Source organism: Oncorhynchus tshawytscha, linkage group LG18 (assembly GCF_018296145.1).
Source record: "Oncorhynchus tshawytscha isolate Ot180627B linkage group LG18, Otsh_v2.0, whole genome shotgun sequence".
Taxonomy (NCBI): Eukaryota; Metazoa; Chordata; class Actinopteri; order Salmoniformes; family Salmonidae; genus Oncorhynchus; species Oncorhynchus tshawytscha.
In genome coordinates, this window is record NC_056446.1 from 40,953,939 (window position 1) to 40,980,056 (window position 26,118).

The 26,118-nt window shown below is 46.3% G+C and overlaps 1 protein-coding gene across 2 annotated transcripts in view; it reads right to left on the bottom strand.

Moving 5' to 3' along the window:
• LOC112241706 (neuronal acetylcholine receptor subunit alpha-2) overlaps positions 1–26,118 on the bottom strand; it is an 84,797-nt gene that overhangs the window by 32,857 nt on the left and 25,822 nt on the right. For both annotated transcript variants that reach the window (XM_042301086.1, XM_042301085.1), the window contains exon 2: positions 2,963–3,114. In XM_042301086.1, coding sequence (XP_042157020.1) covers positions 2,963–3,114 — 152 coding nt within the window. The remainder of the gene's footprint in view (positions 1–2,962; positions 3,115–26,118) is intronic.

Sequence of the window (26,118 nt, forward strand, 5' to 3'; positions counted from 1 at the left end):
ACAGATGGAGAGAACTAGGGACAGAGGAAGAGAGAACGAGAGTTGGAGAGGACTAGGGACAGAGGAAGAGAGAACGAGAGATGGAGAGGACTAGGGACAGAGGAAGAGAGAGAGAGAGAATGACAGATGGAGAGAACTAGGGACAGAGGAAGAGAGAACGAGAGTTGGAGAGGACTAGGGACAGAGGAAGAGAGAGAGAGAATGACAGATTGAGAGAACTAGAGACAGAGACAGAACGGGAGATGGAGAGAACTAGGGACAGAGGAAGAGAGACAGAGAGAACGAGAGATGGAGAGAACTAGAGACAGAGACAGAATGGGCAATGGAGAGAACTAGGGACAGAGGAAAGAGAGAACGAGAGATGGAGAGAACTAGAGACAGAGGAAGAGAGAACGAGAGATGGAGAACTAGAGACAGAGGAAGAGAGAACGAGAGATGGAGAGAACTAGAGACAGAGGAAGAGAGAACGAGAGATGGAGAGAACTAGAGACAGAGGAAGAGAGAAGGAGAGATGGAGAGAACTAGGGACAGAGGAAGAGAGAACGAGAGTTGGAGAGGACTAGGGACAGAGGAAGAGAGAGAGAGAATGACAGATTGAGAGAACTAGAGACAGAGACAGAACGGGAGATGGAGAGAACTAGAGACAGAGATAGAACGGGCGATGGAGAGAACTAGGGACAGAGGAAGAGAGACAGAGAATGAGAGATGGAAGAACTAGGGACAGAGGAAAGAGAGAGAGAACGAGAGATGAGAGAACTAGAGACAGAGACAGAATGGGCAATGGAGAAAACTAGGGACAGAGGAAAGAGAGAACGAGAGATGGAGAACTAGAGACAGAGGAAGAGAGAACGAGAGATGGAGAGAACTAGAGACAGAGGAAGAGAGAACGAGAGAACTAGAGACAGAGGAAGAGAGAACGAGAGATGGAGAGAACTAGAGACAGAGAGAGAATGAGAGATGGCGAGAACTAAAGACAGAGGAAGAGAGAACGGAGATGGAGAGAACTAGAGACAGAGGAAAGAGAGAACGAGAGATGGAGAACTAGAGACAGAGGAAGAGAGAACGAGAGATGGAGAGAACTAGAGACAGAGGAAGAGAGAACGAGAGAACTAGAGACAGAGGAAGAGAGAACGAGAGATGGAGAGAACTAGAGACAGAGAGAGAATGAGAGATGGCGAGAACTAAAGACAGAGGAAGAGAGAGAGAGAGAAAACGAGATGGAGAGAATGAGATGGAGAGAACTAGAGACAGAACGAGAGACGGAGAGATCTAGAGAATGAGACATGGAGAAAACTAGAGACAGAACGAGAGACGGAGAGATCTAGAGAACGAGACATGGAGAAAACTAGAGACAGAACGAGAGACGGAGAGATCTAGAGAACGAGACATGGAGAGAACTAGACAGTGGAAGAGAGAGAGAGAGAATGAGAGATGGAGAGAACGAGAGACAGAGAGAACGAGACATGGAGAGAACTAGACAGTGGAAGAGAGAGAGAATGAGAGATGGAGAGAACGAGAGACAGAGAGAACGAGACATGGAGAGAACTAGACAGTGGAAGAGAGAGAGAATGAGAGATGGAGAGAACGAGAGACAGAGAGAACGAGACATGGAGAGAACTAGACAGTGGAAGAGAGAGAGAATGAGAGATGGAGAGAACGAGAGACAGAGAGAACGAGACATGGAGAGAACTAGACAGTGGAAGAGAGAGAGAGAATGAGAGATGGAGAGAACGAGAGACAGAGAGAACGAGACATGGAGAGAACTAGACAGTGGAAGAGAGAGAGAATGAGAGATGGAGAGAACGAGAGACAGAGAGAACGAGACAGTGGAAGAGAGAGAGAATGAGAGATGGAGAGAACGAGAGACAGAGAGAACGAGACATGGAGAGAACTAGACAGTGGAAGAGAGAGAGAATGAGAGATGGAGAGAACGAGAGACAGAGAGAACGAGACATGGAGAGAACTAGACAGTGGAAGAGAGAGAGAGAATGAGAGATGGAGAGAACGAGAGACAGAGAGAACGAGACAGTGGAAGAGAGAGAGAATGAGAGATGGAGAGAACGAGAGACAGAGAGAACGAGACATGGAGAGAACTAGACAGTGGAAGAGAGAGAGAATGAGAGATGGAGAGAACAAGAGAACTAGAGACAGAGGAAGAGAGAACAAGAGTATTAGAGACAGAACGAGAGACGGAGAGATCTAGAGAACGAGACATGGAGAGAAATAGACAGAGGAAGAGAGAGGGAATGAGCGACGGAGAGAACGAGAGAATGAGAGAACTAGAGACAGAGGAAGAGAGAACGAGAGAATTAGAGACAGAAAGAGAGACAGAGAGAACTAGACAGAGGAAGAGAGACAGAGAGAACTAGACAGAGGAAGAGAGACAGAGAGAACGAGAGACGGAGAGTGTGAGAGAAGGTTTGTGTAACAATGTACAGTATATTCAAACCCCCTGCCACTCAATTTAAATTGCGGCCTCTGTAGTTATTGACTGAAGGGTTGTTTGATTACGTTGTTTTCCACACCTTTACTCTGCTTCAAAGCCCCTGTGAGGCGACTGATGGAGATTGAAGGTTTTGTTTCAGTTTGCTGTGAGAGTTCATTTAGTAACACCTGTTTTGCAATTTCATAAACAGGTCTTGCCAATTACACTTAACTAACTGCTTATTCCCAACGATAAGCTCATTGGGGAACAATGCGAGAATATTCAATTAATATAATTTACATAAATTCATATTTTCTGCAACAAGCTGTCAGTCAACACTGCTGCGATCCTATGAGGTTCATTTGGACTGGTAGAGCATGACGCTGGGGTTCAGTTCCCACTGGGCCCATACGAAAATGTATATACATCCTTATTCACTTAGGATGAAAATGACTGCCAAAGGGCCTATATTATTATTATTATACTATTATTATATTATTAGCATTATATTACTATTATAATTATAATATAACTTACCACATCGATAAGCTGTGCTATGGAGAGTCCGAACTTGACGATGACCACGTCTGAGATGTTGGGTACGGGTCTGGACCACTTGTTGTACCCGATGAAGAGCTTCTTGAACAGCTCGTCCTCAGCATGTGAATGGGCTTTCTCAAGGCAGAAAACTACAGGGGCCACAAGAGACACGGCGCTCAGAGTTTTATAACAAACCTGTTGTTGTATCCAAGACATCAAATCAAATTGTATTTGTCACATGTGCCAAATACAACAGGTGTAGTAGACTTACAGTGAAATGCTGAATACAACAGGTGTAGTAGACCTTACAGTGAAATGCTGAATACAACAGGTGTAGTAGACCTCACAGTGAAATGCTGAATACAACAGGTGTAGTAGACCTTACAGTGAAATGCTGAATACTACAGGTGTAGTAGACCTCACAGTGAAATGCTGAATACAACAGGTGTAGTAGACCTCACAGTGAAATGCTGAATACTACAGGTGTAGTAGACCTTACAGTGAAATGCTGAATACTACAGGTGTAGTAGACCTCACAGTGAAATGCGGAATACAACAGGTGTAGTAGACCTCACAGTGAAATGCTGAATACTACAGGTGTAGTAGACCTTACAGTGAAATACTGAATACCACAGGCGTAGTAGACCTCACAGTGAAATGCTGAATACTACAGGAGTAGACCTCACAGTGAAATGCTGAATACTACAGGAGTAGACCTTACAGTGAAGTGCTGAATACAACAGGTGTAGACCTTACAGTGAAGTGCTGAATACTACAGGAGTAGACCTTACAGTGAAGTGCTGAATACTACAGGAGTAGACCTTACAGTGAAGTGCTGAATACTACAGGAGTAGACCTTACAGTGAAGTGCTGAATACTACAGGAGTAGACCTTACAGTGAAGTGCTTACTGACAAGCTCTTAACCAACAATGCAGTTTTAAGACAATACTTTTTTAAAAAGTAATAGATAAGAAAAACAAATAATTAAAGAGCAGCAGTAAAAAGCGGGGCTATATACAGGGTATTACGGTGCAGAGTCAATGTGGAGGCTATATACAGGGTATTACGGTGCAGAGTCAATGTGGAGGCTATATACAGGGTATTACGGTGCAGAGTCAATGTGGAGGCTATATACAGGGTATTACGGTGCAGAGTCAATGTGGAGGCTATATACAGGGTATTACGGTGCAGAGTCAATGTGGAGGCTATATACAGGGTAGTTACGGTACAGAGTCAATGTGGAGGCTATATACAGGGTACGGTGCAGAGTCAATGTGGAGGCTATATACAGGGTATTACGGTGCAGAGTCAATGTGGAGGCTATATACAGGGTATTACGGTACAGAGTCAATGTGGAGGCTATATACAGGGTATTACGGTACAGAGTCAATGTGGAGGCTATATACTGGGTATTACGGTGCAGAGTCAATGTGGAGGCTATATACAGGGGGTACCAGTACAGAGTCAATGTGGAGGCTATATACAGGGTATTACGGTGCAGAGTCAATGTGGAGGCTATATACAGGGTATTACGGTGCAGAGTCAATGTGGAGGCTATATACAGGGTAGTACGGTACAGAGTCAATGTGGAGGCTATATACAGGGTATTACGGTGCAGAGTCAATGTGGAGGCTATATACAGGGTATTACGGTGCAGAGTCAATGTGGAGGCTATATACAGGGTATTACGGTACAGAGTCAATGTGGAGGCTATATACAGGGTCAATGTTATACGGTACGGTGCAGAGTCAATGTGGAGGCTATATACAGGGTAGCGGTGCAGAGTCAATGTGGAGGCTATATACAGGGGTACCAGTACAGAGTCAATGTGGAGGCTATATACAGGGTAGTACGGTACAGAGTCAATGTGGAGGCTATATACAGGGTATTACGGTACAGAGTCAATGTGGAGGCTATATACAGGGTAGTACGGTGCAGAGTCAATGTGGAGGCTATATACAGGGTAGTACGGTGCAGAGTCAATGTGGAGGCTATATACAGGGTAGTACGGTACAGAGTCAATGTGGAGGCTATATACAGGGGGTACGGTACAGAGTCAATGTGGAGGCTATATACAGGGGTACGGTACAGAGTCAATGTGGAGGCTATATACAGGGGGTACGGTGCAGAGTCAATGTGGAGGCTATATACAGGGGTACCGGTACAGAGTCAATGTGGAGGCTATATACAGGGTAGTACGGTACAGAGTCAATGTGGAGGCTATATACAGGGTAGTACGGTACAGAGTCAATGTGGAGGCTATATACAGGGTAGTTACGGTGCAGAGTCAATGTGGAGGCTATATACAGGGTAGTACGGTACAGAGTCAATGTGGAGGCTATACACAGGGTAGTACGGTACAGAGTCAATGTGGAGGCTATATACAGGGGTACCGGTACAGAGTCAATGTGGAGGCTATATACAGGGGTACGGTACAGAGTCAATGTGGAGGCTATATACAGGGGGTACCGGTGCAGAGTCAATGTGGAGGCTATATACAGGGGTATTACGGTGCAGAGTCAATGTGGAGGCTATATACAGGGTAGTACGGTACAGAGTCAATGTGGAGGCTATATACAGGGTATTACGGTACAGAGTCAATGTGGAGGCTATACACAGGGTATATACAGGGTAGCGGTACAGAGTCAATGTGGAGGCTATATACAGGGGTACGGTACAGAGTCAATGTGGAGGCTATATACAGGGTATTACGGTGCAGAGTCAATGTGGAGGCTATATACAGGGTATTACGGTGCAGAGTCAATGTGGAGGCTATATACAGGGTATTGCGGTGCAGAGTCAATGTGGAGGCTATATACAGGGGGTACCAGTACAGAGTCAATGTGGAGGCTATATACAGGGTATTACGGTGCAGAGTCAATGTGGAGGCTATATACAGGGTAGTACGGTACAGAGTCAATGTGGAGGCTATATACAGGGTGTTACGGTGCAGAGTCAATGTGGAGGCTATATACAGGGTAGTACGGTACAGAGTCAATGTGGAGGCTATATACAGGGTAGTACGGTACAGAGTCAATGTGTAGGCTATACACAGGGTAGTACGGTACAGAGTCAATGTGGAGGCTATATACAGGGGTACCGGTACAGAGTCAATGTGGAGGCTATATACAGGGTATACGGTACAGAGTCAATGTGGAGGCTATATACAGGGGTACGGTACAGAGTCAATGTGGAGGCTATATACAGGGGGTACCGGTGCAGAGTCAATGTGGAGGCTATATACAGGGTATTACGGTGCAGAGTCAATGTGGAGGCTATATACAGGGGGTATTACGGTACAGAGTCAATGTGGAGGCTATATACAGGGTATTACGGTACAGAGTCAATGTGGAGGCTATATACAGGGTGTTACGGTGCAGAGTCAATGTGAAGGCTATATACAGGGTATTACGGTGCAGAGTCAATGTGGAGGCTATATACAGGGTATTACGGTACAGAGTCAATGTGGAGGCTATATACAGGGTGTTACGGTGCAGAGTCAATGTGGAGGCTATATACAGGGTATTGCGGTGCAGAGTCAATGTGGAGGCTATATACAGGGGGTACCAGTACAGAGTCAATGTGGAGGCTATATACAGGGTATTACGGTGCAGAGTCAATGTGGAGGCTATATACAGGGTATTACGGTGCAGAGTCAATGTGGAGGCTATATACAGGGTAGTACGGTACAGAGTCAATGTGGAGGCTATATACAGGGTGTTACGGTGCAGAGTCAATGTGGAGGCTATATACAGGGTAGTACGGTACAGAGTCAATGTGGAGGCTATATACAGGGTAGTACGGTACAGAGTCAATGTGGAGGCTATATACAGGGTAGTACGGTACAGAGTCAATGTGGAGGCTATATACAGGGGGTACCGGTACAGAGTCAACGTGGAGACTATATACAGGGGGTACCGGTACAGAGTCAATGTGGAGGCTATATACAGGGGGTACCGGTGCAGAGTCAATGTGGAGGCTATATACAGGGTATTACGGTGCAGAGTCAATGTGGAGGCTATATACAGGGTAGTACGGTACAGAGTCAATGTGGAGGCTATATACAGGGTAGTACGGTACAGAGTCAATGTGTAGGCTATACACAGGGTAGTACGGTACAGAGTCAATGTGGAGGCTATATACAGGGGGTACCGGTACAGAGTCAATGTGGAGGCTATATACAGGGTATTACGGTGCAGAGTCAATGTGGAGGCTATATACAGGGTATTACGGTGCAGAGTCAATGTGGAGGCTATATACAGGGTATTACGGTGCAGAGTCAATGTGGAGGCTATATACAGGGGGCTACCAGGTACAGAGTCAATGTGGAGGCTATATACAGGGTATTACGGTGCAGAGTCAATGTGGAGGCTATATACAGGGTAGTACGGTACAGAGTCAATGTGGAGGCTATATACAGGGTGTTACGGTGCAGAGTCGGTGCAGAGTCAATGTGGAGGCTATATACAGGGTAGTACGGTACAGAGTCAATGTGGAGGCTATATACAGGGTAGTACGGTACAGAGTCAATGTGGAGGCTATATACAGGGTAGTACGGTACAGAGTCAATGTGGAGGCTATATACAGGGGGTACCGGTACAGAGTCAACGTGGAGACTATATACAGGGGGTACCGGTACAGAGTCAACGTGGAGACTATATACAGGGGGTACTGGTACAGAGTCAATGTGGAGGCTATATACAGGGGGTACCGGTGCAGAGTCAATGTGGAGGCTATATACAGGGTATTACGGTGCAGAGTCAATGTGGAGGCTATATACAGGGTAGTACGGTACAGAGTCAATGTGGAGGCTATATACAGGGTAGTACGGTACAGAGTCAATGTGGAGGCTATATACAGGGTAGTACGGTACAGAGTCAATGTGGAGGCTATATACAGGGGTACCGGTACAGAGTCAATGTGGAGGCTATATACAGGGTACCGGTACAGAGTCAATGTGGAGACTATATACAGGGGGTACCGGTACAGAGTCAACGTGGAGACTATATACAGGGGGTACCGGTACAGAGTCAATGTGGAGGCTATATACAGGGGGTACCGGTGCAGAGTCAATGTGGAGGCTATATACAGGGTATTACGGTGCAGAGTCAATGTGGAGGCTATATACAGGGTATTACGGTGCAGAGTCAATGTGGAGGCTATATACAGGGTATTACGGTGCAGAGTCAATGTGGAGGCTATATACAGGGTATTACGGTGCAGAGTCAATGTGGAGGCTATATACAGGGTATTACGGTACAGAGTCAATGTGGAGGCTATATACAGGGTATTACGGTACAGAGTCAATGTGGAGGCTATATACAGGGTATTACGGTGCAGAGTCAATGTGGAGGCTATATACAGGGGGTACCAGTACAGAGTCAATGTGGAGGCTATATACAGGGTATTACGGTGCAGAGTCAATGTGGAGGCTATATACAGGGTATTACGGTACAGAGTCAATGTGGAGGCTATATACAGGGTAGTACGGTACAGAGTCAATGTGGAGGCTATATACAGGGTGTTACGGTGCAGAGTCAATGTGGAGGCTATATACAGGGTAGTACGGTACAGAGTCAATGTGGAGGCTATATACAGGGTAGTACGGTACAGAGTCAATGTGGAGGCTATATACAGGGGGTACCGGTACAGAGTCAACGTGGAGACTATATACAGGGGGTACCGGTACAGAGTCAATGTGGAGGCTATATACAGGGGTACCGGTACAGAGTCAATGTGGAGGCTATATACAGGGGTACGGTACAGAGTCAATGTGGAGGCTATATACAGGGTATTACGGTGCAGAGTCAATGTGGAGGCTATATACAGGGTAGTACGGTACAGAGTCAATGTGGAGGCTATATACAGGGTAGTACGGTACAGAGTCAATGTGTAGGCTATACACAGGGTAGTACGGTACAGAGTCAATGTGGAGGCTATATACAGGGGGTACCGGTACAGAGTCAATGTGGAGACTATATACAGGGGGTACCGGTACAGAGTCAATGTGGAGGCTATATACAGGGTATTACGGTGCAGAGTCAATGTGGAGGCTATATACAGGGTATTACGGTGCAGAGTCAATGTGGAGGCTATATACAGGGGGTACCGGTACAGAGTCAATGTGGAGGCTATATACAGGGTATTACGGTACAGAGTCAATGTGGAGGCTATATACAGGGTAGTACGGTACAGAGTCAATGTGGAGGCTATATACAGGGTGTTACGGTGCAGAGTCAATGTGGAGGCTATATACAGGGTAGTACGGTACAGAGTCAATGTGGAGGCTATATACAGGGTAGTACGGTACAGAGTCAATGTGGAGGCTATATACAGGGTAGTACGGTACAGAGTCAATGTGGAGGCTATATACAGGGTACCGGTACAGAGTCAATGTGGAGGCTATATACAGGGGGTACCGGTACAGAGTCAATGTGGAGGCTATATACAGGGGGTACCGGTACAGAGTCAATGTGGAGGCTATATACAGGGGGTACCGGTACAGAGTCAATGTGGAGGCTATATACAGGGTGTTACGGTGCAGAGTCAATGTGGAGGCTATATACAGGGTAGTACGGTACAGAGTCAATGTGGAGGCTATATACAGGGTAGTACGGTACAGAGTCAATGTGTAGGCTATACACAGGGTAGTACGGTACAGAGTCAATGTGGAGGCTATATACAGGGGGTACCGGTACAGAGTCAATGTGGAGGCTATATACAGGGGTAACGGTACAGAGTCAATGTGGAGGCTATATACAGGGGTACCGGTACAGAGTCAATGTGGAGGCTATATACAGGGGTACGGTACAGAGTCAATGTGGAGGCTATATACAGGGGGTACCGGTGCAGAGTCAATGTGGAGGCTATATACAGGGTATTACGGTACAGAGTCAATGTGGAGGCTATATACAGGGTATTACGGTACAGAGTCAATGTGGAGGCTATATACAGGGTATTACGGTACAGAGTCAATGTGGAGGCTATATACAGGGTACACGGTACAGAGTCAATGTGGAGGCTATATACAGGGTATACGGTGCAGAGTCAATGTGGAGGCTATATACAGGGTATTACGGTACAGAGTCAATGTGGAGGCTATATACAGGGTGTTACGGTGCAGAGTCAATGTGGAGGCTATATACAGGGTATTACGGTGCAGAGTCAATGTGGAGGCTATATACAGGGGGTACCAGTACAGAGTCAATGTGGAGGCTATATACAGGGTAGTACGGTACAGAGTCAATGTGGAGGCTATATACAGGGTGTTACGGTGCAGAGTCAATGTGGAGGCTATATACAGGGTAGTACGGTACAGAGTCAATGTGGAGGCTATATACAGGGTATTACGGTGCAGAGTCAATGTGCAGGCTATATACAGGGTAGTACGGTACAGAGTCAATGTGGAGGCTATATACAGGGTAGTACGGTACAGGGTCAATGTGTAGGCTATACACAGGGTAGTACGGTACAGAGTCAATGTGGAGGCTATATACAGGGGGTACCGGTACAGAGTCAATGTGGAGACTATATACAGGGGGTACCGGTACAGAGTCAATGTGGAGGCTATATACAGGGGGTACCGGTACAGAGTCAATGTGGAGGCTATATACAGGGTATTACGGTGCAGAGTCAATGTGGAGGCTATATACAGGGTATTACGGTACAGAGTCAATGTGGAGGCTATATACAGGGTAGTACGGTACAGAGTCAATGTGGAGCTATATACAGGGTAGTACGGTACAGAGTCAATGTGGAGGCTATATACAGGGGGTACCGGTACAGAGTCAATGTGGAGGCTATATACAGGGGGCACGGTACAGAGTCAATGTGGAGGCTATATACAGGGTATTACGGTGCAGAGTCAATGTGGAGGCTATATACAGGGGTATTGCGGTACAGAGTCAATGTGGAGGCTATATACAGGGGGTACCGGTACAGAGTCAATGTGGAGGCTATATACAGGGTATTACGGTGCAGAGTCAATGTGGAGGCTATATACAGGGTATTACGGTGCAGAGTCAATGTGGAGGCTATATACAGGGTAGTACGGTACAGAGTCAATGTGGAGGCTATATACAGGGTGTTACGGTACAGAGTCAATGTGGAGGCTATATACAGGGTAGTACGGTACAGAGTCAATGTGGAGGCTATATACAGGGTACCGGTACAGAGTCAATGTGGAGGCTATATACAGGGTAGTACGGTACAGAGTCAATGTGGAGGCTATATACAGGGGTACCGGTACAGAGTCAATGTGGAGGCTATATACAGGGGAGTACCGGTACAGAGTCAATGTGGAGGCTATATACAGGGTAGTACGGTACAGAGTCAATGTGGAGGCTATATACAGGGTGTTACGGTGCAGAGTCAATGTGGAGGCTATATACAGGGTAGTACGGTACAGAGTCAATGTGGAGGCTATATACAGGGTAGTACGGTACAGAGTCAATGTGTAGGCTATACACAGGGTAGTACGGTACAGAGTCAATGTGGAGGCTATATACAGGGGGTACCGGTACAGAGTCAAAGTGGAGACTATATACAGGGGGTAGCGGTACAGAGTCAACGTGGAGACTATATACAGGGGGTACCGGTACAGAGTCAATGTGGAGGCTATATACAGGGGGTACCGGTGCAGAGTCAATGTGGAGGCTATATACAGGGTATTACGGTGCAGAGTCAATGTGGAGGCTATATACAGGGTAGTACGGTACAGAGTCAATGTGGAGGCTATATACAGGGGTAGTACGGTACAGAGTCAATGTGGAGGCTATATACAGGGTACGGTACAGAGTCAATGTGGAGGCTATATACAGGGGTACCGGTACAGAGTCAATGTGGAGGCTATATACAGGGTACCGGTACAGAGTCAATGTGGAGGCTATATACAGGGTACCGGTACAGAGTCAATGTGGAGGCTATATACAGGGTAGTACGGTACAGAGTCAATGTGGAGGCTATATACAGGGTAGTTACGGTACAGAGTCAATGTGGAGGCTATATACAGGGTAGTACGGTACAGAGTCAATGTGGAGGCTATATACAGGGTAGTATATACGGTACAGAGTCAATGTGGAGGCTATATACAGGGGGTACCGGTACAGAGTCAATGTGGAGGCTATATACAGGGGTACGGTACAGAGTCAATGTGGAGGCTATATACAGGGGTACGGTACAGAGTCAATGTGGAGGCTATATACAGGGTAGCACGGTACAGAGTCAATGTGGAGGCTATATACAGGGTATACGGTACAGAGTCAATGTGGAGGCTATATACAGGGTAGTACGGTACAGAGTCAATGTGGAGGCTATATACAGGGTAGGTACAGAGTACTATATACAGGGGCAGTCAGAGTCAATGTGGAGGCTATATACAGGGGTACCGGTACAGAGTCAATGTGGAGGCTATATACAGGGGGTAGTACCGGTACAGAGTCAATGTGGAGGCTATATACAGGGTATTACCGGTACAGAGTCAATGTGGAGGCTATATACAGGGGGTATTACGGTACAGAGTCAATGTGGAGGCTATATACAGGGGGTACCGGTACAGAGTCAATGTGGAGGCTATATACAGGGTATTACGGTACAGAGTCAATGTGGAGGCTATATACAGGGTATTACGGTACAGAGTCAATGTGGAGGCTATATACAGGGTATTACCAGGTACAGAGTCAATGTGGAGGCTATATACAGGGTATTACGGTACAGAGTCAATGTGGAGGCTATATACAGGGTACTGGTACAGAGTCAATGTGTAGGCTATACACAGGGTAGTACGGTACAGAGTCAATGTGGAGGCTATATACAGGGGGTACCGGTACAGAGTCAATGTGGAGGCTATATACAGGGTATTACGGTGCAGAGTCAATGTGGAGGCTATATACAGGGTATTACGGTGCAGAGTCAATGTGGAGTCTATATACAGGGTAGTACGGTACAGAGTCAATGTGGAGGCTATATACAGGGTGTTACGTTGCAGAGTCAATGTGGAGGCTATATACAGGGTAGTACGGTACAGAGTCAATGTGGAGGCTATATACAGGGGTACGGTACAGAGTCAATGTGGAGGCTATATACAGGGTAGTACGGTACAGAGTCAATGTGGAGGCTATATACAGGGTAGTACGGTACAGAGTCAATGTGGAGGCTATATACAGGGGGTACGGTACAGAGTCAATGTGGAGGCTATATACAGGGGGCACCGGTACAGAGTCAATGTGGAGGCTATATACAGGGGGGTACATTTGACGGTACAGAGTCAATGTGGAGGCTATATACAGGGGGTACCGGTACAGAGTCAATGTGGAGGCTATATACAGGGTACCGGTACAGAGTCAATGTGGAGGCTATATACAGGGTATTACGGTACAGAGTCAATGTGGAGGCTAAATACTGGTAGGGGTACGGTACAGAGTCAATGTGGAGGCTATATACAGGGGGTACCGGTACAGAGTCAATGTGGAGACTATATACAGGGGTACGGTACAGAGTCAATGTGGAGGCTATATACAGGGGGGCACTGGTACAGAGTCAATGTGGAGGCTATATACAGGGGTACCGGTACAGAGTCAATGTGGAGGCTATATACAGGGGCACCGGTACAGAGTCAATATGGAGGCTATATACAGGGTACTGGTACAGAGTCAATGTGGAGGCTATATACAGGGGTAGTACGGTACAGAGTCAATGTGGAGGCTATATACAGGGGTACGGTACAGAGTCAATGTGGAGGCTATATACAGGGTATTACCGGTACAGAGTCAATGTGGAGACTATATACAGGGGTACCGGTACAGAGTCAATGTGGAGGCTATATACAGGGTATTACGGTACAGAGTCAATGTGGAGGCTATATACAGGGTAGTACTAAATAGGTACAGAGTCAATGTGGAGAGCTATATACAGGGTAGTACGGTACAGAGTCAATGTGGAGGCTATATACAGGGTAGTACGGTACAGAGTCAATGTGGAGGCTATACAGAGGCACTGGTACAGGGAGGCTTACGGTACAGAGTCAATGTGGAGGCTATATACAGGGTGTTACGGTACAGAGTCAATGTGGAGGCTATATACAGGGTATTACGGTGCAGAGTCAATGTGGAGGCTATATACAGGGTAGTACGGTACAGAGTCAATGTGGAGGCTATATACAGGGTAGTACGGTACAGAGTCAATGTGGAGGCTATATACAGGGTATTACGGTACAGAGTCAATGTGGAGGCTATATACAGGGTATTACGGTACAGAGTCAATGTGGAGGCTATATACAGGGTAGTACGGTACAGAGTCAATGTGGAGGCTATATACAGGGTAGTACGGTACAGAGTCAATGTGGAGGCTATATACAGGGTAGTTACGGTACAGAGTCAATGTGGAGGCTATATACAGGGTATTACGGTACAGAGTCAATGTGGAGGCTATATACAGTGTATTACCGGTACAGAGTCAATGTGGAGCTATATACAGGGTATTACTGGTACAGGGAGTCTATGTGGAGGCTATACAGGAGGGTACAGTACAGAGTCAATGTGGAGGCTATATACAGGGGTACTGGTACAGAGTCAATGTGGAGACTATATGCAGGGAGTACCGGTACAGAGTCAATGTGGAGGCTATATACAGGGGGCACCGGTACAGAGTCAATGTGGAGGCTATATACAGGGGGCACCGGTACAGAGTCAATGTGGAGGCTATATACAGGGTGTACCGGTACAGAGTCAATGTGGAGGCTATATACAGGGTACCGGTACAGAGTCAATGTGGAGGCTATATACAGGGTGTACGGTACAGAGTCAATGTGGAGGCTATATACAGGGTACCGGTACAGAGTCAATGTGGAGGCTATATACAGTGTGTTACGGTACAGAGTCAATGTAGGCTATATACAGAAATTTGCCGGTACAGAGTCAATGGAGGCTATATACAGAGGCACTGGTACAGAGTCAATATGGAGGCTATATACAGGGTATTACGGTACAGAGTCAATATGGAGACTATATACAGGGTATTACGGTACAGAGTCAATGTGGAGACTATATACAGGGTATTACCGGTACAGAGTCAATATGGAGGCTATATACAGGGTATACCGGTACAGAGTCAATGTGGAGGCTATATACAGGGTATTACGGTACAGAGTCAATGTGGAGGCTATATACAGGGAGTTATGTGGACCGGTACAGAGTCAATGTGGAGGCTATATGAGGTGTACCGGTACAGAGTCAATGTGGAGGCTATATACAGGGGTTTACGGTACAGAGTCAATGTGGAGGCTATATACAGGGTATTGGAGTCGGTACAGAGTCAATATGGAGCTATATACAGGGGTACCGGTACAGAGTCATTGTGGAGGCTATATACAGGGTGTTACGGTACAGAGTCAATTTTGGAGACTATATACAGGGTATTACGGTACAGAAGTCAATGTGGAGGCTATATACAGAGGCCCATTACGGTACAGGGAGTCAATGTGGAGGCTATATACAGGGTACGGTGCAGAGTCAATGTGGAGACTATATACAGGGTACGGTACAGAGTCAGTGTGGAGGCTATATACAGGGTGTTACGGTACAGAGTCAATGTGCTATATGAGGCTATCATGTGGAGCTGAGGGTTACTGGTACAGAGTCAATGTGGAGGCTATATACAGGGGTATTACGGTACAGAGTCAATATGGAGACTATATACAGGGTGTTACGGTACAGAGTCAATGTGGAGCTATATACAGGGTGTTACCGGTACAGAGTCAATGTGGAGGCTATATACAGGGTGTTACGGTACAGAGTCAATGTGGAGGCTATATACAGGGTGTTACGGTACAGAGTCAATATTAGGCTATATACAGTGTGTTACGGTACAGAGTCAATGTATGGAGGCTATATACAGGGTGTTACTGGTACAGAGTCAATGTGGAGGCTATATACAGGGTATTACGGTACAGAGTCAATGTGGAGGCTATATACAGGGTGTTACTGGTACAGAGTCAATGTAGAGGAGAGCTATATACAGGGGTACGGTACAGAGTCAATGTGGAGGCTATATACAGGGTGTTACGGTACAGAGTCAATGTGGAGGCTATATACAGGGGTACCCAGTGCAGGAATGTGGAGAGCTATATACAGGGTATACCGGTACAGTCCAATGTATAGCCTATATACAGGGTATTCACGGTACAGAGTCAATATTGGAGACTATATACAGGAGTATTACGGTACAGAGTCAATGTGGAGGCTATATATAGGCTATTACGGTATAGAGTCAATATGGAGACTATATACAGGGTATTCCGGTACAGAGTCAATGTGGAGGCCCTTATACGGGGTATTGCAGTACCAAGTCAATGTGGAGGCTATATACAGGTACGGTACAGAGTCAATGTGGAGGCTATATACAGGGTAGTACGGTACAGGGTCAATGTGTAGGCTATACATACAGGGGTAGTACGGTACAGAGTCAATGTGGAGGCTATATACAGGGGTACCGGTACAGGAAGTCAATGTGGAGGCTATATACAGGGGTACCGGTACAGAGTCAATGTGGAGGCTATACAGGGGTACCGGTACAGGTCAATGTGGAGGCTATATACGAAATTGCGGTACAGAGTCAATGTGGAGGCTATATACAGGGTGTTACGGGTACAGAGTCAATGTGGAGGCTATATACAGGGTATTACGGTACAGGGTCAATATGGAGGCTATATACAGAAGGTATTACGGTACAGAGTCAATTTAGGCTATACAGGGTATTACGGTCAGAGTCAATATGGAGACTATACAGGGTATTACGGTACAGAGTGTCACAAATTATATACGAGGGTATTACATTTGAGGTACCTAATATTAGAACTATATACAGGTATTACGGTACAGAATTCAGCTATGGAGACTGCACAGTACAGTGCAGAAATCCCATGGAGGCTATAACCCAGTATTACGGTACAGAGTCAATGAGCTATATGGTATTACAGTACTGAGTCAATGTGGAGGCTATATACAGGGGGTTACCGGTACAGAGTCAATGTGGAGGCTATATACAGGGTGTTACGGTACAGAGTCAATGTGGAGGCTATATACAGGGTGTACCGGTACAGAGTCAATGTGGAGGCTATATACAGGGTGTTACGGTACAGAGTCAATGTGGAGGCTATATACAGGGTATTACGGTACAGAGTCAATGTGGAGGCTATATACAGGGTGTTACGGTACAGAGTCAATGTGGAGGCTATATACAGGGTATTACGGTACAGAGTCAATGTGGAGGCTATATACAGGGTGTTACCGGTACAGAGTCAATGTGGAGGCTATATACAGGGTGTTACGGTACAGAGTCAATGTGGAGGCTATATACAGGGTGTTACCGGTACAGAGTCAATGTGGAGGCTATATACAGGGGTGTACCGGTACAGAGTCAATGTGGAGGCTATATACAGGGGTGTTACCGGTACAGAGTCAATGTGGAGGCTATATACAGGGTGTACGGTACAGAGTCAATGTGGAGGCTATATACAGGGGGTTACCGGTACAGAGTCAATGTGGAGGCTATATACAGGGTGTTACGGTACAGAGTCAATGTGGAGGCTATATACAGGGGGTTACGGTACAGAGTCAATGTGGAGGCTATATACAGGGTATTACGGTACAGAGTCAATGTGGAGGCTATATACAGGGGTGTTACGGTACAGAGTCAATGTGGAGGCTATATACAGGGTATTACGGTACAGAGTCAATGTGGAGGCTATATACAGGGTATTACGGTACAGAGTCAATGTGGAGGCTATATACAGGGTGTACCGGTACAGAGTCAATGTGGAGGCTATATACAGGGTGTACCGGTACAGAGTCAATGTGGAGGCTATATACAGGGTATTACGGTACAGAGTCAATGTGGAGGCTATATACAGGGTGTTACGGTACAGAGTCAATGTGGAGGCTATATACAGGGTGTACGGTACAGAGTCAATGTGGAGGCTATATACAGGGTGTTACGGTACAGAGTCAATGTGGAGGCTATATACAGGGTGTTACGGTACAGAGTCAATGTGGAGGCTATTTTCAGGGTGTACGGTACAGAGTCAATGTGGAGGCTATATACAGGGGGTATTACAGTACAGAGTCCATGTGGAGGCTATATACAGGGTGTTACGGTACAGAGTCAATGTGGAGGCTATATACAGGGTGTTACGGTACAGAGTCAATGTGGAGGCTATATACAGGGGGTACCGGTACAGAGTCAATGTGGAGGCTATATACAGGGGGTACCGGTACAGAGTTAATGTGGAGGCAATATACAGGGTGTTACGGTACAGAGTCAATGTGGAGGCTATATATAGGGTGTACCGGTACAGAGTCAATGTGGAGGCTATATACAGGGTATTACGGTACAGAGTCAATGTGGAGGCTATATACAGGGTGTTACGGTACAGAGTCAATGTGGAGGCTATATACAGGGGGTACCGGTACAGAGTCAATGTGGAGGCTATATACAGGGTATTACGGTACAGAGTCAATGTGGAGGCTATATACAGGGTGTTACGGTACAGAGTCAATGTGGAGGCTATATACAGGGTGTTACGGTACAGAGTCAATGTGGAGGCTATATACAGGGTGTTACGGTACAGAGTCAATGTGGAGGCTATATACAGGGTATTACGGTACAGAGTCAATGTGGAGGCTATATACAGGGTGTTACGGTACAGAGTCAATGTGGAGGCTATATACAGGGGGTACCGGTACAGAGTCAATGTGGAGGCTATATACAGGGTGTTACGGTACAGAGTCAATGTGGAGGCTATATACAGGGTGTTACGGTACAGAGTCAATGTGGAGGCTATATACAGGGGGTACCGGTACAGAGTCAATGTGGAGGCTATATACAGGGTATTACGGTACAGAGTCAATGTGGAGGCTATATACAGGGTATTACGGTACAGAGTCAATGTGGAGGCTATATACAGGGTATTACGGTACAGAGTCAATATGGAGACTATATACAGGGTATTACGGTACAGAGTCAATGTGGTGGCTATATATAGGCTATTACGGTACAGAGTCAATATGGAGACTATATACAGGGGGTACCGGTACAGAGTCAATGTGGAGGCTATATACAGGGTGTTACCGGTACAGAGTCAATGTGGAGGCTATATACAGGGTGTTACGGTACAGAGTCAATGTGGAGGCTATATACAGGGTGTACGGTACAGAGTCAATGTGGAGGCTATATACAGGGTGTACGGTACAGAGTCAATGTGGAGGCTATATACAGGGTGTTACGGTACAGAGTCAATGTGGAGGCTATATACAGGGGGTACCGGTACAGAGTCAATGTGGAGGCTATATACAGGGTGTTACGGTACAGAGTCAATGTGGAGGCTATATACAGGGTATTACGGTACAGAGTCAATGTGGAGGCTATATACAGGGTATTACGGTACAGAGTCAATGTGGAGGCTATATACAGGGTATTACGGTACAGAGTCAATGTGGAGGCTATATACAGGGTATTACGGTACAGAGTCAATGTGGAGGCTATATACAGGGTATTACGGTACAGAGTCAATGTGGAGGCTATATACAGGGTATTACGGTACAGAGTCAATGTGGAGGCTATATACAGGGTGTTACGGTACAGAGTCAATGTGGAGGCTATATACAGGGTATTACGGTACAGAGTCAATGTGGAGGCTATATACAGGGTATTACGGTACAGAGTCAATGTGGAGGCTATATACAGGGGTATTACGGTACAGAGTCAATGTGGAGGCTATATACAGGGTATTACGGTACAGAGTCAATGTGGAGGCTATATACAGGGTATTACGGTACAGAGTCAATGTGGAGGCTATATACAGGGTGTTACGGTACAGAGTCAATGTGGAGGCTATATACAGGGTGTTACGGTACAGAGTCAATGTGGAGGCTATATACAGGGTGTTACGGTACAGAGTCAATGTGGAGGCTATATACAGGGTGTTACGGTACAGAGTCAATGTGGAGGCTATATACAGGGTGTTACGGTACAGAGTCAATGTGGAGGCTATATACAGGGTGTACCGGTACAGAGTCAATGTGGAGGCTATATACAGGGTGTTACGGTACAGAGTCAATGTGGAGGCTATATACAGGGTGTTACGGTACAGAGTCAATGTGGAGGCTATATACAGGGTGTTACGGTACAGAGTCAATGTGGAGGCTATATACAGGGTGTTACGGTACAGAGTCAATGTGGAGGCTATATACAGGGTGTTACGGTACAGAGTCAATGTGGAGGCTATATACAGGGTGTTACGGTACAGAGTCAATGTGGAGGCTATATACAGGGTGTTACGGTACAGAGTCAATGTGGAGGCTATATACAGGGTGTTACGGTACAGAGTCAATGTGGAGGCTATATACAGGGTGTTACGGTACAGAGTCAATGTGGAGGCTATATACAGGGTGTTACGGTACAGAGTCAATGTGGAGGCTATATACAGGGTATTACGGTACAGAGTCAATGTGGAGGCTATATACAGGGTGTTACGGTACAGAGTCAATGTGGAGGCTATATACAGGGTGTTACGGTACAGAGTCAATGTGGAGGCTATATACAGGGTGTTACGGTACAGAGTCAATGTGGAGGCTATATACAGGGGTGTACGGTACAGAGTCAATGTGGAGGCTATATACAGGGTGTTACGGTACAGAGTCAATGTGGAGGCTATATACAGGGTGTACCGGTACAGAGTCAATGTGGAGGCTATATACAGGGTGTTACGGTACAGAGTCAATGTGGAGGCTATATACAGGGTGTTACGGTACAGAGTCAATGTGGAGGCTATATACAGGGTGTTACGGTACAGAGTCAATGTGGAGGCTATATACAGGGGTGTACGGTACAGAGTCAATGTGGAGGCTATATACAGGGGGTACCGGTACAGAGTCAATGTGGAGGCTATATACAGGGTGTTACGGTACAGAGTCAATGTGGAGGCTATATACAGGGTGTACCGGTACAGAGTCAATGTGGAGGCTATATACAGGGTGTTACGGTACAGAGTCAATGTGGAGGCTATATACAGGGTGTTACGGTACAGAGTCAATGTGGAGGCTATATACAGGGTGTTACGGTACAGAGTCAATGTGGAGGCTATATACAGGGTGTTACGGTACAGAGTCAATGTGGAGGCTATATACAGGGTGTTACCGGTACAGAGTCAATGTGGAGGCTATATACAGGGTGTTACGGTACAGAGTCAATGTGGAGGCTATATACAGGGTGTTACGGTACAGAGTCAATGTGGAGGCTATATACAGGGTGTTACGGTACAGAGTCAATGTGGAGGCTATATACAGGGTATTACGGTACAGAGTCAATGTGGAGGCTATATACAGGGTGTTACGGTACAGAGTCAATGTGGAGGCTATATACAGGGTGTTACGGTACAGAGTCAATGTGGAGGCTATATACAGGGTGTTACGGTACAGAGTCAATGTGGAGGCTATATACAGGGTGTTACGGTACAGAGTCAATGTGGAGGCTATATACAGGGTGTTACGGTACAGAGTCAATGTGGAGGCTATATACAGGGTGTTACGGTACAGAGTCAATGTGGAGGCTATATACAGGGTGTTACGGTACAGAGTCAATGTGGAGGCTATATACAGGGTGTTACGGTACAGAGTCAATGTGGAGGCTATATACAGGGTGTTACGGTACAGAGTCAATGTGGAGGCTATATACAGGGTGTTACGGTACAGAGTCAATGTGGAGGCTATATACAGGGTGTTACGGTACAGAGTCAATGTGGAGGCTATATACAGGGTATTACGGTACAGAGTCAATGTGGAGGCTATATACAGGGTGTTACGGTACAGAGTCAATGTGGAGGCTATATACAGGGTATTACGGTACAGAGTCAATGTGGAGGCTATATACAGGGTGTTACGGTACAGAGTCAATGTGGAGGCTATATACAGGGGTGTTACGGTACAGAGTCAATGTGGAGGCTATATACAGGGTGTTACGGTACAGAGTCAATGTGGAGGCTATATACAGGGTGTTACGGTACAGAGTCAATGTGGAGGCTATATACAGGGGGTACCGGTACAGAGTCAATGTGGAGGCTATATACAGGGTGTTACGGTACAGAGTCAATGTGGAGGCTATATACAGGGTGTTACGGTACAGAGTCAATGTGGAGGCTATATACAGGGTGTACCGGTACAGAGTCAATGTGGAGGCTATATACAGGGTGTTACGGTACAGAGTCAATGTGGAGGCTATATACAGGGTGTACCGGTACAGAGTCAATGTGGAGGCTATATACAGGGGTGTTACGGTACAGAGTCAATGTGGAGGCTATATACAGGGTGTACGGTACAGAGTCAATGTGGAGGCTATATACAGGGTATTACGGTACAGAGTCAATGTGGAGGCTATATACAGGGTGTTACGGTACAGAGTCAATGTGGAGGCTATATACAGGGGGTACCGGTACAGAGTCAATGTGGAGGCTATATACAGGGTGTTACCGGTACAGAGTCAATGTGGAGGCTATATACAGGGGGTTACCGGTACAGAGTCAATGTGGAGGCTATATACAGGGTGTTACGGTACAGAGTCAATGTGGAGGCTATATTACAGGGGGTACAGAGTCAATGTGGAGGCTATGTACAGAGTCAATGTGGAGGCTATATACAGGGTGTTACGGTACAGAGTCAATGTGGAGGCTATATACAGGGTGTTACGGTACAGAGTCAATGTGGAGGCTATATACAGGGTGTTACGGTACAGAGTCAATGTGGAGGCTATATACAGGGTGTACCGGTACAGAGTCAATGTGGAGGCTATATACAGGGTGTTACGGTACAGAGTCAATGTGGAGGCTATATACAGGGTGTACCGGTACAGAGTCAATGTGGAGGCTATATACAGGGTGTTACGGTACATAGTCAATGTGGAGGCTATATACAGGGTGTTACGGTACAGAGTCCATGTGGAGGCTATATACAGGGTGTTACGGTACAGAGTCAATGTGGAGGCTATATACAGGGTGTTACGGTACAGAGTCAATGTGGAGGCTATATACAGGGTGTTACGGTACAGAGTCAATGTGGAGGCTATATACAGGGTGTTACGGTACAGAGTCAATGTGGAGGCTATATACAGGGTATTACGGTACAGAGTCAATGTGGAGGCTATATACAGGGTGTTACGGTACAGAGTCAATGTGGAGGCTATATACAGGGGTGTACCGGTACAGAGTCAATGTGGAGGCTATATACAGGGTGTTACGGTACAGAGTCAATGTGGAGGCTATATACAGGGTGTTACGGTACAGAGTCAATGTGGAGGCTATATACAGGGGTGTTACGGTACAGAGTCAATGTGGAGGCTATATACAGGGTGTTACGGTACAGAGTCAATGTGGAGGCTATATACAGGGTGTTACGGTACAGAGTCAATGTGGAGGCTATATACAGGGTATTACGGTACAGAGTCAATGTGGAGGCTATATACAGGGTGTACCGGTACAGAGTCAATGTGGAGGCTATATACAGGGGTATTACGGTACAGAGTCAATGTGGAGGCTATATACAGGGTGTTACGGTACAGAGTCAATGTGGAGGCTATATACAGGGGGTACGGTACAGAGTCAATGTGGAGGCTATATACAGGGGTGTACCGGTACAGAGTCAATGTGGAGGCTATATACAGGGTGTTACCGGTACAGAGTCAATGTGGAGGCTATATACAGGGGGTACCGGTACAGAGTCAATGTGGAGGCTATATACAGGGGGTTACCGGTACAGAGTCAATGTGGAGGCTATATACAGGGTGTTACCGGTACAGAGTCAATGTGGAGGCTATATACAGGGTGTTACGGTACAGAGTCAATGTGGAGGCTATATACAGGGTATTACGGTACAGAGTCAATGTGGAGGCTATATACAGGGTATTACGGTACAGAGTCAATGTGGAGGCTATATACAGGGTATTACGGTACAGAGTCAATGTGGAGGCTATATACAGGGTATTACGGTACAGAGTCAATGTGGAGGCTATATACAGGGTATTACGGTACAGAGTCAATGTGGAGGCTATATACAGGGTATTACGGTACAGAGTCAATGTGGAGGCTATATACAGGGTATTACGGTACAGAGTCAATGTGGAGGCTATATACAGGGTATTACGGTACAGAGTCAATGTGGAGGCTATATACAGGGTATTACGGTACAGAGTCAATGTGGAGGCTATATACAGGGTATTACGGTACAGAGTCAATGTGGAGGCTATATACAGGGTATTACGGTACAGAGTCAATGTGGAGGCTATATACAGGGTATTACGGTACAGAGTCAATGTGGAGGCTATATACAGGGTATTACGGTACAGAGTCAATGTGGAGGCTATATACAGGGGGTTACCGGTACAGAGTCAATGTGGAGGCTATATACAGGGTATTACGGTACAGAGTCAATGTGGAGGCTATATACAGGGTATTACGGTACAGAGTCAATGTGGAGGCTATATACAGGGGGTTACCGGTACAGAGTCAATGTGGAGGCTATATACAGGGGGTACCGGTACAGAGTCAATGTGGAGGCTATATACAGGGTGTACCGGTACAGAGTCAATGTGGAGGCTATATACAGGGTGTTACGGTACAGAGTCAATGTGGAGGCTATATACAGGGTGTACCGGTACAGAGTCAATGTGGAGGCTATATACAGGGTGTTACGGTACAGAGTCAATGTGGAGGCTATATACAGGGTGTACCGGTACAGAGTCAATGTGGAGGCTATATACAGGGTGTTACGGTACAGAGTCAATGTGGAGGCTATATACAGGGGGTTACCGGTACAGAGTCAATGTGGAGGCTATATACAGGGTATTACGGTACAGAGTCAATGTGGAGGCTATATACAGGGGGTACCGGTACAGAGTCAATGTGGAGGCTATATACAGGGTATTACGGTACAGAGTCAATGTGGAGGCTATATACAGGGTGTTACGGTACAGAGTCAATGTGGAGGCTATATACAGGGTGTTACGGTACAGAGTCAATGTGGAGGCTATATACAGGGTATTACGGTACAGAGTCAATGTGGAGGCTATATACAGGGTGTTACGGTACAGAGTCAATGTGGAGGCTATATACAGGGGGTACCGGTACAGAGTCAATGTGGAGGCTATATACAGGGTGTTACCGGTACAGAGTCAATGTGGAGGCTATATACAGGGTGTACCGGTACAGAGTCAATGTGGAGGCTATATACAGGGTGTACGGTACAGAGTCAATGTGGAGGCTATATACAGGGGGTACCGGTACAGAGTCAATGTGGAGGCTATATACAGGGTGTACGGTACAGAGTCAATGTGGAGGCTATATACAGGGTGTTAAGGTACAGAGTCAATGTGGAGGCTATATACAGGGTGTTACGGTACAGAGTCAATGCGGAGGCTATTTTCAGGGGGTATTACAGTACAGAGTCAATGTGGAGGCTATATACAGGGGGTACCGGTACAGAGTCAATGTGGATGCTATATACAGGGGGTACTACAGTACAGAGTCAATGTGGAGGCTATATACAGGTGTTATTACGGTACAGAGTCAATGTGGAGGCTATATACAGGGTGTACGGTACAGAGTCAATGTGGAGGCTATATACAGGGTGTTACGGTACAGAGTCAATGTGGAGGCTATATACAGGGTGTACCGGTACAGAGTCAATGTGGAGGCTATATACAGGGGTATTACGGTACAGAGTCAATGTGGAGGCTATATACAGGGTGTTACGGTACAGAGTCAATGTGGAGGCTATATACAGGGTATTACGGTACAGAGTCAATGTGGAGGCTATATACAGGGTATTACGGTACAGAGTCAATGTGGAGGCTATATACAGGGTGTACCGGTACAGAGTCAATGTGGAGGCTATATACAGGGGTGTTACGGTACAGAGTCAATGTGGAGGCTATATACAGGGTATTACGGTACAGAGTCAATGTGGAGGCTATATACAGGGTGTTACGGTACAGAGTCAATGTGGAGGCTATATACAGGGTATTACGGTACAGAGTCAATGTGGAGGCTATATACAGGGTGTTACGGTACAGAGTCAATGTGGAGGCTATATACAGGGTGTACCGGTACAGAGTC